Source organism: Lemur catta, chromosome 9 (assembly GCF_020740605.2).
Source record: "Lemur catta isolate mLemCat1 chromosome 9, mLemCat1.pri, whole genome shotgun sequence".
NCBI lineage: Eukaryota > Metazoa > Chordata > Mammalia > Primates > Lemuridae > Lemur > Lemur catta.
Window position 1 is genome coordinate 18,648,199 of NC_059136.1, and position 15,128 is coordinate 18,663,326.

Sequence of the window (15,128 nt, forward strand, 5' to 3'; positions counted from 1 at the left end):
GCGACGCCCAGTTCCGGATCGCTGCCATCCGTTTGCTGGAGTGGGGGACGGAGTCCTGGAAGACTGGACCCCAGAATTGCCGGGACTGTCTCCCTACTGCCCCGCGCAGCTTCTAGCTGAGAGTATGAGGGGGCGGAGAGGGGACAAAGGACCGAAGGGAAAGGCAGAGCGGGCCTTGGACAGCTCCTGGCATGGCTAGAGGCGGAGGGACAGCTCCCACTACCGGGCTGTACCTCCCGCTCGTCCCCGCGGGCAGCGGTTCCTTGGGCGGCCGCGGAGACGACCGGCCCTCGCGGGAGGGGGTGGGGACGGGGCTCGTCACGTGGAGCGGCGCGCGGGGGCGGGCGGGGCGGGGGCGCGCTCGGCTCTTTAAAGGCGCGCGAGGCGGTTCCGCGGCCGCAGGCGCAGGCCCGGCAGACAGCCGAGACGCGGGGCGCGCCGCCCGCGGCAGCTCCGGGACTCAACATGCGCCGCTCGGCGGGAGGCGTCTGGCTGGCGCTGGCCGCGTCGCTCCTGCACGGTAAAGCGGCCGCGGCTCCCCGCCCTCCGCTCCTCCGTGGGATCCCCGGCGCACCCCGGGCGGCTCTGTGCGTCCCGCGCCTGGGCCAGGTTGGGGTCTCCCCGCCCGCGAGGGGCCGCGGGGCGCTGCTGGGCTGCTTGTCTGGGCGGTGCTGGGTGGGCGGCGGGGGTCGCGGGCAGGGACGTGGGCATCTCCCCGCTGGCCTTCCCTGAGCAGCCTGCCCGCGTCTCCTCTCCTTAAGTGTCCCTGCAAGGCGAGTTCCAGAGGAAGCTCTACAAGGAGCTGGTAAAGAACTACAACCCCTTGGAGAGGCCCGTGGCCAACGACTCGCAGCCGCTCACTGTCTACTTCTCCCTGAGCCTCCTGCAGATCATGGACGTGGTGAGTCCCGGCCGGCGGCAGCGCTGCCCTCTCCCCGCCCGGGGCTCCCAGGGGCTGTGAAAGCGTCGGGTAGCGGACACCCTAGCTGGCCCCTGGCGAGGCGGGGCCGTGCTCTGCCCTGTCCTGGGTCTGCCTTCCTCTCCCCGCCCGCCGAAGAGGGACTTGGTGTGGCTTGTTCCCTCGCCCTGGCCACCTGTGCGTGGGTACTTGGGTCCTGCCTTCCCCTCAGCTTAGAAACTCAGGGGAAAGCACCCTAAGTCTGAAATCAGCTGCAAGAACGGGGTGAGAATGTTTAGTCTCCCTTTACAGTGTAAGTGTTGACGTGCAGTCCAGCATTGTGTCAGTATAACCACTTCTAGACTTTTCTGCCGCCCCTGTCATGTAACTTCTTTGGCTAGGGGCCTGGCCCTGGGCTTTGCGGCTGGTGGGTGTGTCCGGGCAGAGAGTAGAGGGCCGGCTGTGGGCGTTGGGACACCCCCACATCCCAGTAATGGACTTGCTATGCCTTTTGCGGCTCCGAGGACTCCACGCCAGAGATAGCCTTGCCAGTCTCTTCGGGCAGCTGCCAGCTCCGTGGTCCTCTTGCCTTGCGGCCTCAGTAGTGCCCACTTCAGTCGGCGAATCAGTGTGAACTTGTCATTTGTTTCTCTAGATTGCTTTGGATAGTCAGTTTTCATCGGTATGTCCTTTATACAATACAAATACTTTGCAAAAGAATTTAATTCATTATAAATGCGTTTGAGTGTGGGGGAAGGTGGGGCAAAGGGCTAATGCTGTTCCTCAGGAGGGAAGAACATGGCAGGAAAGAGGTGAGAGGATGGGAAGAACATGGCAGGAAAGAGGTGAGAGGATAGCCACAATCCCAACTAGGAAGTGCTAAGAGACACCAGCTGGGTTTAAGTAAGTAGAGTAAGATGACAGGTGATACCTCATAATCCTACAAATAGTTACCCACACTGCCATGTCTATGCATGTGCTATCACTTAACCTGGTTAAAATTGCTGTGATGAATAGCTTCCTTTCCAACGTTACACCTGCCTCAAATGTGTGTTTCCTCTTACAGACAGAATCATGCTTTAAAATGCTGAATGTGTATGTGATGATGTGACAAAGTTATCATGAGAGGAGAGCTGTGGGGAAGACAGGTGTTTCCAGAGCAGCTCCTCTGTTACTTCAAGGAGCTGAGGATTTGTACTTGGGATCCTTGGTGGGTTCTGGCTTTGCCAGTTTCTGGATGGTATTCTTAGGTTAGTTTCTTAAGCAGCCTGAGCCTTGGCTTTCCATCTAATGAAATGGACACTGTAGTACTTCATTTGTTGTTGTGATGAACTAAACAATGTGGAGACAACTTTAAGAGACCTCAAAGCTAAACATATGATTTTGGTCATTTTTATACAAAAACCACATGAAAAGGGACCAGGCAGCTGAGCTACCACACCCCACACAGGAGGCACATGATAGGGTGAGAAAGGGACGTCAGCCCCCTCTGCTTCCACTTGCTCAGGATCAGCTCCAGCTGGGCTGCCTCACTGTGCCTGTCTGCCCCACAGGTGCTTCTCGTGGCAGGCGGTCCTTCTGCTGGCTGGCTGGCTGGGTTAGGGGTGATGATGCAGTAATAGCTCAGCTGGGGAGCAGGAGTAAGCGAGCATAGCAGGCTGCTAAGGCTATGACAGCTCCTTTGCAGAAGAGACCACTCATGGAGAAGTGGCAAGCTTTTGTTTTGGGCACTTCTGCCTCTTTTAGTTAAGGCACCTGGTTAATATGAGGAATGTTGAGTCTTAGAAATTTAGGCGTAAGTGTTACACGATGTAGAAATTAAAAAAAAAAACTTAACACTTTAAAAACATAAAAAAAGTAACAAATCATGAGCACTGAGTGTCATGGGAATTCCAGTATTACAGACACATGTGAAGAAGGCTCTCAGCAGCCTCCTGGGAGGCCGGAATGGGTGAAAATCTCTGTCTCACCTTAACCATTGGAGCTAGCTGTGAACACACTGAACTTCCCAGCCAGGCAGTGCTGTGTGTTCATGGAGTGGCCTTAAGCAAATGACTTTACCTTTCTAAGCCCTGCTTTCTCATGTGTTAAATGAAAATAATAATACTTACTTCACAGGGTTTTGAAAGGATTAAATAAGAGAAAGTGCTTGCCACACACTGATGATTTATTGAAGGTTTGCTCCAATCTTAATTATGTAGCTACTGAACTCAAAAATCAGGAAGTCTATGCCTAGAAAGGTGTGGTTGCTTGCGCAGGGTCACTTAGTGATTAGAGGCAGGGCTGTGAGGGAGACCCCCATCTAACTCACAAGTCCTTTGTCCTGCTTCTGCCTCCTTTAGACTTGGTAACTTCTGCAGAACAAAGTCAGCTTAATTTATTTAAACTGTCTGAACTGTAACCGATTAAATATGACTATCCTGAGATCCTGGGTGAAAGGAAGTCTCTGTATCAGACATAACGAAATATGCAAACATTTGTGTTCCAGCCTGACTTGGCTCTGCCTGCTTTTGAAGCAGAGCCAAGTCTTTCCAGCAGGAATTTCAGCACTCTGGACAGAGACACAGTGGTTCTCATAAAGGATTCGTGTGGCAACATTTTTGCTGGTATAGAGTCTCTTTACATATTTGTCCATTTTGACTAGGCTGTTCTAGAGATCATAGCTGTTGTTTTTTCTACTCCCAAATATTGTCATTGTTTCCTTTTTTGTCAGCATAGATTTTCTGACTGGAGTGATAGGAATATGGCATATAATACTACATATTTTATTTTCATGAAAGATCATTTACTCTTTCCTCAATTTATTCCACACGTACTTGCTGAGCTCCTGTTGTAGACCTGATAGATTCTGAGAATTTACAGAATAAGAGATTGTTCTTTCAGAGATCTCATGATCTGGCTAGGGGACTAATAAGTAAATCCAAGATTACTACATGTGATGAAATTTAATGTAATATATATACATTATCTACAGAGGGAAAATGTTATTTCCAACCAGGGTGGCTGACAGTTGTTTCAAAGAGGAGATAGTCAGAGTTCTAAAAGTGAGAAAAATTTTACCGGTTGAAGAAAGTAGGAAAGGCTTTCCCGGTAGTGGTAACAGGGTGAGGAAAGTTTGAAAGCATGGTGGACAAGTGCAGGGTGTGTTGTGTGGGACTCTGGCTCCCTGCTGATGTTTACCACAGGTTTTGCTGCAATATTTGTCTGAAAATTTAAAGTGCTATGTTTATTGAGAAGTTCTAGTATAGATATAGTATTAACTGGTAGTTTTACAGACCGTTTTGTAAGAATTATGATCTAGGAGCACACCTTACTAGGTGGAGGCTATGATTTTTCTTTGGTATGAGGTGCTAGATGAGTCTGGGACAATAGAGGTGCAGTATGTGAAGCATCCTGAATGTCTCTGCAGAGTTCTTATTTTATCTGGCCTTAGTCTGGGCATCTCTGATGGCATGAGGAGGAGGCAGTATGCCAGGGGTTTTGTGAAGTTGCAAGACCAGCTTGCCATTGCATATTGTCCTAGATGTGGAAACAATCCAAACCATGATATTCATATTAAATCCAACAAGTATACATTATGGATTAGAATGAAAAAATGTACATGCATATTAAAGACAAAACGTGTCATTTAAGCAATGTCTTCACCTGCTGTGGTCTGTTCTAACTTTTCAGCAGGCCCCTTGGTGAAACACTAGGTAGAGAGTGGGAAAGTATGGTGGATTTTTATGCAGGGGAGGGAAGTAACTAGATCTGTTGTTTAGGTAGAGGATGCTGATAGCAGTGTGGGATAGGTTAGAGAGGAGAGAAGATGTGGGTAAGGGAGAAGGAGGTCAAAACTAGGATGGCCCCTGTGAGGATGAGGAGAAAAGGACAGATTCAAGAGAAGTTTTGGATATACTGTCTATGATATATAACTGTGTATATAAACATCATGCATATACATTGATAAATTTGTAAAGTGACAGTGCCTAAATTATTCCTAAATGCATACTCTGACTTATGGTGATTATTAATTTACTTCCTGGGCTTGTAACTGGGCTGGGAATGAGATAATACATGAGAAATCATTTTGAAGTGATGCCTCTGTACGGTTCTAATCTGCCAAGTTTCCATAATAGTTCTCCTTTATTTGTTCTATTTAGTCAGTCACCTGGGGGCATACATATAAAGGCCATTCTAAGTGTTTATTTGCATAAAATAAAAGTGGATGGTTATGAAAGCTTGTCCAGAAGGCAAGGTGATTAAAATAAATAAGAATTGACACATAATTATACACAAATATAAAACACATAATTATGCAATAATGATTTTTTGTATTTTATAGATTTTGAAATGCAGAATTCAACTTTTTGGAAGCTCTAGTCACAAGACAATAAAACTAAGTGGTCACATATTTAGGGTTTGCTACTGAAGATTGCAGGCATAGTTGTAGACCTCAGTATCCTAAGGGCTTGCGTATTATCTGAAATCTCTTTGGTGGCCCTCAGCTTAGATTCACCAGATTTATGAATTTACATTTATTAGCCACCATTTAAAATGCTACCACTCCAACTAAATATTATCAAATATTAATTATAAAAATTACACACTGAATATCCATTGTAGGAAGAAATGCTCAATGTAAAATCAGATATTTGTCTTCATAATTTTTTCAAGCAATTTTAGGTTCAAAGCAAAATTAAGAGGAAGGTACAGAGATTTGTCATCTACTGTCTGCCCTCATACAAGCACAGTCTCCCCCATTATCAACATTCCCCACCAGAGTAGTATTATTTGTTACACCGGATGAACCTACATTGACACATCACAATTACCCAAAGTCCATAATTTACATTAGGATCCCCTCTTGGTGGTGTAAAATAAGTGGGTTTGGGCAAGTGTATAATGGAATGTATCCATTATTTTAGTATCATATAGATACTGAATAGAAATCCTTGTAGAAATCCTCTGTGCTCCACCTTTTCATTCCTACCCCCACCATAATCCCTGGCAATCACTGATCCTTTTATTGTCTCCATAGTTTTTACCTTTTCCAGAATATCATATACTTGGAATCAGTGTGCAGACTTTTCAGATTTTCTTCTTTTACTTAGTAATATGCATTTATGCTTTCTCCGTGTTTTTTTGTGGCTTGATAGCTTATTTCTTTTAAGTACCTAGTAATATTCCATTGTCTGGATGTAGCACAGTTTACACATTCACCTACTAAGGACATCTTGGTGATTTCCAAATTTTGACAATTATGAATAAAGCTGCTATAAACATCCTGTGCAGATTTTTATTTGGATATAAGGTGTCAATCCTTTGGGTAAATACCAAGGAGGGCACTTGATGGTTCATATTGGAAGAGTATGTTTGATTTTATAAGAAAATATCAGACTGTCTTCCAAAGTAGATGTACCATTTTGTATTCCCATAAGCAATGAATGAGAGTTTCTGTTGCTCTACATTTTCACTAGCATTGGTGTTGGCAGTATTCTGGATTTTGGCCATTTTATTAAGGGTGTAGTGGTATCTCATTGTTTTAATTTGCATTTCCCTATTGACATATGATGTGGAGCATTTCTTCATATGCTTATGTGCCATTTGTATATCTTCTTTGAAAAGTGTCTGTTAAGTCTTTGTTCCTGTTTTTTAAGTGCTTTTTGTTGTTGTTGTTGAGTTTTAAGAGTTTTTTGTGTGTTTTGGATAACAGCCCTTTATCAAGTATGTCTTTTGCAAATATTTTCTCCTAGTTTATAGCTTGTCTTCTTATTCTGTTAACATTGTCTTATACATATCATAAGAGTTTAACTTAAATGAAGTCCATCTTACCAATTCTTTGTTTCATAGATTGTGCCTCTGGTACTGTGTCTAAAAAGTCATTAACGTATCCAAAGTCATCTATGTTTTTTCCTGTGTTATTTTCTAGGATTTTTATAGTTTTGTGTTTTGCATTTACATCTGTGATTTATTTTGAGTTAATTTTTGTGAAGGATGTAAAATCTGTGTCTGCATTTATTTTTTTGCATGTGGATGTCCAGATTTTGCAGCACCATTTGTTAAAAAGACTGTCTTTGCTGCATTGCATTGCTTTTGCTTCTTTGTCAAAGATAAGTTGACTGTAGATATATGGGTCTATTTCTGGGCTCTATATTCTATTACATTGATCTGTGTGTCTATTTGTTCATGAGTACCATCATCTTGATTAAGGTAGCTGTATAGTAAGTCCTGAAGTTGGATAATATCACTCCTCCAACTTCGTTTTCCTTCTTCAATATTGTGTTGACTCTTCTGGGTCTTTTGCTTCTCTCTACAAACTTTAGAATCAATTTGTCCATACACAAAAAATAACTTGCTAGGATTTGACTGGGATTGCATTGAATCTATAGATCAAGTTAGGAAGAACTGACATCTTGACAAAATTGAGTTTTCCTATCCATGAACGCAGAATATCTCTTCATTTATTTAGTTCATCTTTTATATTCATAAGAATTTTGTAGTTTTACTTATGTACATCTTGTACATATTTTATTCAATTTATACTTAATTATTTAATTTTTGGGATACTAAATGGTTTTATTAATGTCAAATTTCACTTGTTCCTTGTTGGTATGTAGGAAAGTACTTTACTTTTATGTATTAATCTTGTATTCTTTTCGATTTCCTACATAGAAGATAATGTGATCTGCAAAGAAAGTTTTATTTCTTTCTGCCCAATCTATTCCAATTTATGTGCTGTTATTGTCATATATTCTATTTCTATAAATAGAGTCTAAACTCCCTAAGATTATAATTGTTTTCTATAGTCAATATTCTTTCGGATGTATTCATATTTACCATTTTTGTTACTTTTATTCCTTCCTGCATCTCCTAACTTCCATCTGAGATAATTTTCCATCTACCCATTAGCATTCTCTTTCCTGTGGATCTGGAAATAGCATTGACACAGGAAAGTGACTCCCAATGCTGAGAGCCACTTGAAGTCCAAGGGGGTCCTTGGCTTCATGCAAGAAAGAATAAGGAATGAGCTGACAGTATAAAGTGAAAGTGAGATTTATTCAGAAACTAGAAAGTCTACTCTACAGACAGAGTGGAGGCTGGCTCTCCCTGTAGAAGAGAACTGGCCCCCTGGTTCCTATTGTCTTTCTGTTTAAGCAACAGGCTAAACAAGGGGAGGAACATTCATGGGAAGGGTGGTGTTCCATCCCCATCTTGGTCTAACCAGTTGGAACTTGCCCTGCCACCATCCTGTTTTGATCAGGGCAGTTTGAAACTTTGTCTTTGAGACTTCCTGACTCAGGTACCGCTGCCGCAGGACTGCAGTACCTGCCAGTTCCCTGTCTCAGCACAATCTCTCCATCTTTATTTGTCTCAGAATTTCATTATATTCATTTTTGAGTGATAGTTCAGAAATACAGAATCTGGGTTGGCAGTCAGGTTCTTTCAGCACTTTGAACATATCACCCCATTGTTTTCTGACTTCTTTTTTGGAGAGATCAACTGTCTGCTCCCTTGAGGGTATTCTGTTCTTACTTTCTTTGGCCCCTTTAAAAATGTATTCTTTGTGATTTTCAGCAGTTTTACTATGCTAATCATACGTTTCTGTTTGTTTGTTTTACCTGTTTGGGATTCATACCTGTTTATTGAATCTGTTACTTGGTTTCTTTCGTAGTTTTGGAAAATTGTTGCCAAATATTTCTTCAAATATGGCTTCTGCTCCATTTTCTCTGCCTTCTCTCTTTGAGACTGTGATTACCTGCTTGTCACAGCTTTAACTTTATCCCAGTGGTTCTCAGCCATGGACAGTTTTGTCTCCCAGGGGATATTTGGCATTGCACCTGGAGAGAAAGGTGCTGCTGACACTTACTGGAAAGAGGTCAGGGATGCTGCTAAACATCCTACAATGCATAGGCTGGCCCTCCCGTGACAAAGAATTATTTAGCGCAAAATGTCAATAATGCTGAGATTGAGAAGCCTGCTTTGTTCCCTATATCTCATACCCTTTTTCTATAATATCCATTATTTGGTCTCTCCATGGTTCATTCAGTCTGTTGTCTGTTGACCTATATTCAGTCCATAAATTTTCTCACTGTGGCTACCTGTGGTTAGTCCCATTTACTGACATGTTTTTAAAGTTTAGATATTACATACTTTAGACTTAGAATTTGTTTTTGTTTTTTCTTCTATTTTATAGATCTCAAGCTTATTCTAAATTTCCTCAAATGTTTGAATAAGAATTATTTTGCAGCTCCTGTCTGATAGTTCCATTCTTAAGATACTTTGTGCTTTTGTGTTTATTGTGGATTGCCTTTTGCTCTTCTTTCCCATGATGTGTGCTCCTTCTCAGCCTGGTCAGTTTTGTAGTTTGTCCCAGACAATGTATGGGAAAAATTGCAGAGATAATTTGAGAGTCTTGAGAATACCCCTTACTCTGTTTTATATTTTCTTCTGACCAACAACCAGCCTGTGGGTGTCAGCAACCACACATTGCTACCTGAATCTGATTAGGGGTTGAAAACATGAGAAGATGGGCTTCAAACCCTGTAAGGGCTGGTCTGTTTCTGAATCTTGCATATATATTCAGGGTATAAATATAGAGTTTACTGGAGTCTTCTCTCTCTTTAATGAGTCCTGAGCTCCTGTTTTGTCCCCCTGGCTCTTAAGTCTGTCAAGCTTTGCTCAAATGTTTAGCCTCTTAGACATTTTTGAAAGAATCACATGTGGCTCAGGAAAAGTCACCTCAGATCTTTTTATTCTCTCAGTGCTTCCCTCCCCTCCTGGATCTTGTCCCTGTAATTCCTCACTGCTCTCTGCCACCTTTAGGCACATGATTTTTGCTTTCTTATCTAATTCTTATCGTTGGAGGGTTGGTGAGAACCACCTGGTTTTTATCATTTTAAATTAAAACAAATATCTCATTCATATGTGGGTGCTAAAGAAGTGGATCTCATGGAAGTAGAGAGTAGAGTGGTGGTTACCAGAGGCTGGGATAAGAAGGTGGGAGAGGGGATGAAGACATGGTTAAAGGGATACGAAAGGCTGGGCATGGTGGCTCATGCCTGTAATCCTAGCACTCTGGGAGGCCGAGGTGGGTGGATCGCTCAAGGTCAGGAGTTCGAGACCAGCCTGAGCAAGAGCGAGACCCCGTCTCTACTAAAAAAAAAAAAAAAGAAAGAAATTAACTGGCCAACTAAAATATATATATAGAAAAAAATTAGCTGGACATGGTGGTGCATGTCTGTAGTCCCAGCTACTTGGGAGGCTGAGGCAGGAGGATTGCTTGAGCCCAGGAGTTTGAGGTTGCTGTGAGCTGGGCTGACGCCACGGCACTCACTCTAGCCCGGGCAACAGAGCGAGAGTCTGTCTCAAAAAAAAAGGGATACGAAAATACAGTTGGATAGAAGGAGTAAGGTCTAGTAATCGAGAGTACAGTAGGGCAATTATAGTTAACAATAATTTATTGTCTGTTTCAAAATAGTTAGAAGAGAAGATTTAAAATGTTCCCAACACAAAGAAATGATAAATGTTTGAGATGATGGTTAATCGAATTACCCTGATTTGATCATTACATATTATCTACAGGTGTCAAAATATCACATGTACTCCCAAAATATGTACAACTAATATATATCAATTAAAAACTTGTTAACAGTGCACCTTTATAATTGACACAGATTTATTATGGTAGGAATTTTATCCCTTCCAAACATGTTTATGGCTCTGGGACAGAAGCCTACAAAATTCTTTTAATCTTTATAGACTGAGAATTATAAGCATTTTTGCTAAAGGAATCCTTGTAAATGTTGTTTTCAAGGCGACCACTGACAGTATTCCCCAAAGGGTTCAGCTTTCTCTCTGCTCCTGTTTCATCCCTGACATGCTGTTAAAGGAATAGAAATTGTCTTGTCATAGAGGAATGCCAATGAAAATCTCTGCTCTCTTATTGATTTATCTTTAAATTTGGGATTAGGTAGTATTTCACTCGTCAGAGAAGAAGAAACCATTTGGCATCTTCTAATTTCAATTCCTACACTCTTAATTTCAGTGATTTCCTTATATTCAACATCAGCTATAAACTATTTTAGTGAAAAAAATTCCGAAAATATTGTAAAATAGGGTTTATGTGTGCATATTTATATGTGTGTAAGCACACATACACACACTCATGTTATCAGCTCTCCTTATTGAATTTTTTAATATATCAAAATAAAACATCATATAATATGTTTATTAAGTTCCCAAGGTATCAAGCTTGAAGATACAGTAGAAGCCTTCAGTCACAGCTCCCAGCAAGCCAAAAATAATTGACTGAAACTAACATGAAACTAAACAAGAATTATATAAAATCCTTTATTATAGGTTAAAAGTCAGTGCAGAAGAATGAGTTGTGGGAAAGGCCTGGATGTGTGGCTGACTACAGGCTGAGTCAGTTCGTTGGGTGCAGGAGGTTACCCATCTCAACTGCAGGTAGCAGTGGCCAGGAGGGGAGGAAATTGTAGTTGTCATGGTTAACGAATGCCACCTGTGAAAGATTCCCAAAGTGGCAAATTTACTCTTGGATCACTGAAAGCAAATTGTAAAGATTCCTGTCTTGGGTAAAAGAAGTGGTGTCTTTCCTCCAGGGAGAGGCCAGAGAGAGGAAGGAGAATGCGTTTGCTTTATTTGTGGAGAGAAGGTAAGTATAGGGGTGGCTCTCTAGTTGGTTTCAAATTTCAGAATTAGGAAGTGAGTTTCTAATGTAATGTACCAGTTTAAGAAGTTCACACATAGAATGTTACGATCAGGGATTTAGATTAAACAAATTAGGTAAAAGCTGCTTACTGATTGCTGGAGTATATTTGATAAAGTATAAATGGATAAAATTCACAATTGAAATCACTAGTCAGCAAACATTAGTTTGTTACTGTTCTCTGTTAGGACGTTTTATTGACATTTGAAGTAACCTTTAACACATTGGCTAGCTCATAGGGAGATACAAGTTTTTAATTTTGGAAGTTATTCTTCAACCCTATTTTAAAACTTTGAATTGTGCTAGTATATAATGGATATTCACAAATGGGCACAATATCAAAACCAAGTCATTGAGTTATCACAAAATGAACCCTCTTAAGGTATCACCACCCAACACAGCTCTTCCCTCCTCCAGAGTAAAGCTATTGGCCTTACTTTAGTCTAGTTTTGCCTTTCTGTGGAACTTCATATAAGAGGAATCACCTAAGCACATAGTATTTATTCTTCTGGGTCAGGCTTTTTTGGTCAGTTTTATTTTTGTGAGTTACCCAAGTTGTTGCCTATAGCTCTACCTTATTCATTTTTATTGTATGAATATAATAGAATTTATTATTAACATTAAGTTGATGGATATTTTGATTACTTCTAAATTTTGTCTATTATGAAGAACAGACTACCATTAATATTCTTATTGTACTTGTCTTTTCAGCACAGGTATATGCATTTCTGTCTGGTGTATACATGGAAGTGAAATTGCTGGGTCATAAGGTGGCATGTTTTTAACTTTTCCAGATGATACCAAACAATTTTCAAGTTGGTTACACCAATTAACATTCCCACCAACAGTTCTTGTTGGTCTACATACTCACCAACACTTGGTATTTTCAGTCTATTAAATTTAATATTCTGGTGGGTGTGGAGTGATATTTCCTTGTGATTTTTAAATAGCAGTTCCCTGATTACTAATAAGGTTGAGGATATTTTCATGTTTTAATTGTCTGTTTCAAGATCTTTTGTCTTTTCATGTCTCTTGCCTATTTTTCTGTCTTTTTTGTTTTGTTTTGTTTTGCATTGGTTTGATGTTTTCCTTGTGGATTTGTTTTGAGTTTTTTTTGTTTTTTGTTTTTTCTTTTTTACATTATGGACATTATAGACATGAGACCTTAGTCATTATCTTAAATTGTTTTGTACTGCTATAACAGAATACTTGAGACTGGATAATTTATAAAAAATATAGGAATTTTTTGCTTATGGTTCTGAGGGCTAGGAAGTCTCATATGGAGGTGCTAGCATCTAGCAAGGGCCTTCTTACTGCGTCACAGTATGGTGGAAGGCATCACATGGCAGAAGGGCAAAGAGAGGGTGAGAGAAAGAGAGCAAAAGGAGGGTGGACCGAGTCCTGAGATAGCAAACCCACTCCTGCATTAATCCATCATGAGAGTGGAGCCTTCATTACCTACGCATCTCTTAAATGTCTCATCTCAGTACCCTCCCAGTGAGAATTAAATTTCAATGTGAGTTTTTGAGGGACAGATGTTCAAAACATAGCAGTCAGTTGTATGTTTTGCAGATATATTCTCAGACTCTTTGCCTTGTTGTTTTACTTTTTAAATGTTCTTTCTTTTCTCTTTTGTCAACTTTTAATTGAAGTATAATATATTTATAGACTATTAGTATCTTTTGATGAACTGAAATTCTTAATTTTAATGTGGCCCACTAAATGTTTAGTGCTTATTTTAAAAGTCTTTTCCTTTCTCAAGTTCATGAAGATATTTTCCTACATTTTCTTTGAGGGGCTTTTTGTTTTTGTTGTTGTTTTAGAGGCTTTTTGTTATTAGTGTTTTGCCTGTCATATTTATATTTATAATCCATCTAGAACTGATTTTTGTGTATAGTTTAAAATATATCACTTTTAAGCAGCTTTTTGGAAATCTTGATAATTATTTTATTTTTCAAGAGTAATAAAAGTGTTGTTAATGTAATATCTGTATGATGGTAAACTTATATCAAATTTGAACGTTGTATTATCCACTGTATCTATGCCCAAGTGTATATTTCGATTGTTGAATGAATGTATTCTATAAAAAACTGTGTGAGCTATGGAAATTTTTCATATTTAAAAATATTGATGTGACACACATTGTTTACAGAGCCAGTAAGTAGTAAGGAAGGGCTTAAGAGAAGCCACCAACCCTGGCCCTGGGTTTCCCATCATCGTCCATTTTCCTAAGACAGATACTTTTAACGGCTTCTATTTCAGGTTATCACTCTTATCTTAATATCCTGCTTATATTAATAGTTCTATTCTTCAGTGGATTAAAATATTAATATTTCTGTTCTTCAATTGATTGAAACATCAAATACTCTGGACTGCTAATAAGATTAAAATACTTTTACTTAAGTATTTTCTGTAGTGATATTTGCTAAGCAAAGTAGATGAGTCATCTGATTGGCTGTAGCTGGGCACTTGCTTTATTTGGAATAGTGTGATGAATTGGCTGCCTGTGATTGGCTGAAACTTGGCTGCTTGTGATTGGCTGAGGCTTGGCTGTCTGTGATACTCTAGGTTAGGATTTAGTTTGCTTACTTACTAAATTAGGTTGCCTTTGTTAATTAGGGACTCAAAGGACAGAGACAGTCTCAGGCCAATGGCTTCCTGCTGATTTCATTTGACAATTTGTTTATTAGGAATGTCAGTGTGTCTCTCAAAGCAGGGTCTGATGATGAAGGTTGGTGGCACATAAATGAGATGGATATGTATTGGTTTTGTTTTTGATGTTTATAATCTAACTCTGAAGGAAAATAAAAAGAAAATTTCCCAAAGTATCCTAGCAAATCAAAACCTTTCTACATTAATTTTAAAGATAGACCTTAATTAGGTAATGAACACTCTGTGTGTCAACTTGAAAAACTTTGCCTTTATAGTCATAGTTTACCTATTAAATGAAACATGCCATCGGTTTTAAAAATCAACTGGCCAAAAGCTTTAAAAACATTCTTTTTGAATAAAGCGTTAAAAAACTTCTTTATACGGTTTTCCTTTCAAAATAAAAAGTGTTACTTTTTAAATTTTTCATCAAATGTTGTTGCTCAGCAAATTTGTGACTGAATCATTTAAGACAATATTTTACATTTGCCTAAAATATCTGTAGATTAAAGATCAAGCAAATTTCTTGATGAAAATTAAAGAGATGGGCATGGTGGCACAAGCCAGTAGTCCCAGCTACTGGGGAAGCTGAGGCAGGAGTATGGCTTGAGACCAAGAGTTTGAATCCAGCAGCCTTGGAAACATAGTGAGACCCCATCTCTTAAAAAAAAAAAAACAAAGAAAATTAAAGAATAACAGACATGCTGATAAAATTGACAATGTCCATAGACTCCTGGTATTTTCAGACAAGACATTCAGATGTTTGTAGTTATTTTTCAGGGTTTCATATTATAGACAGTTGGAAGTCAGGATATATATATCTATCTATATATGTCTATAAAATAAAATGAAAAGTGTTACTTTTAAATT

General features: G+C 40.0%; 1 protein-coding gene across 1 annotated transcript in view; it reads left to right on the top strand.

Moving 5' to 3' along the window:
- The first annotated feature begins 385 nt into the window (after nucleotides 1–385).
- The window catches only part of CHRNA7 (cholinergic receptor nicotinic alpha 7 subunit), a 108,907-nt gene continuing 94,164 nt past the window's right edge, over nucleotides 386–15,128 (top strand). Inside the window, exons 1-2 of the mRNA XM_045561853.1 lie at nucleotides 386–520; nucleotides 762–901. Coding sequence (XP_045417809.1) covers nucleotides 466–520; nucleotides 762–901 — 195 coding nt within the window. The 5' untranslated portion in view covers nucleotides 386–465. The remainder of the gene's footprint in view (nucleotides 521–761; nucleotides 902–15,128) is intronic.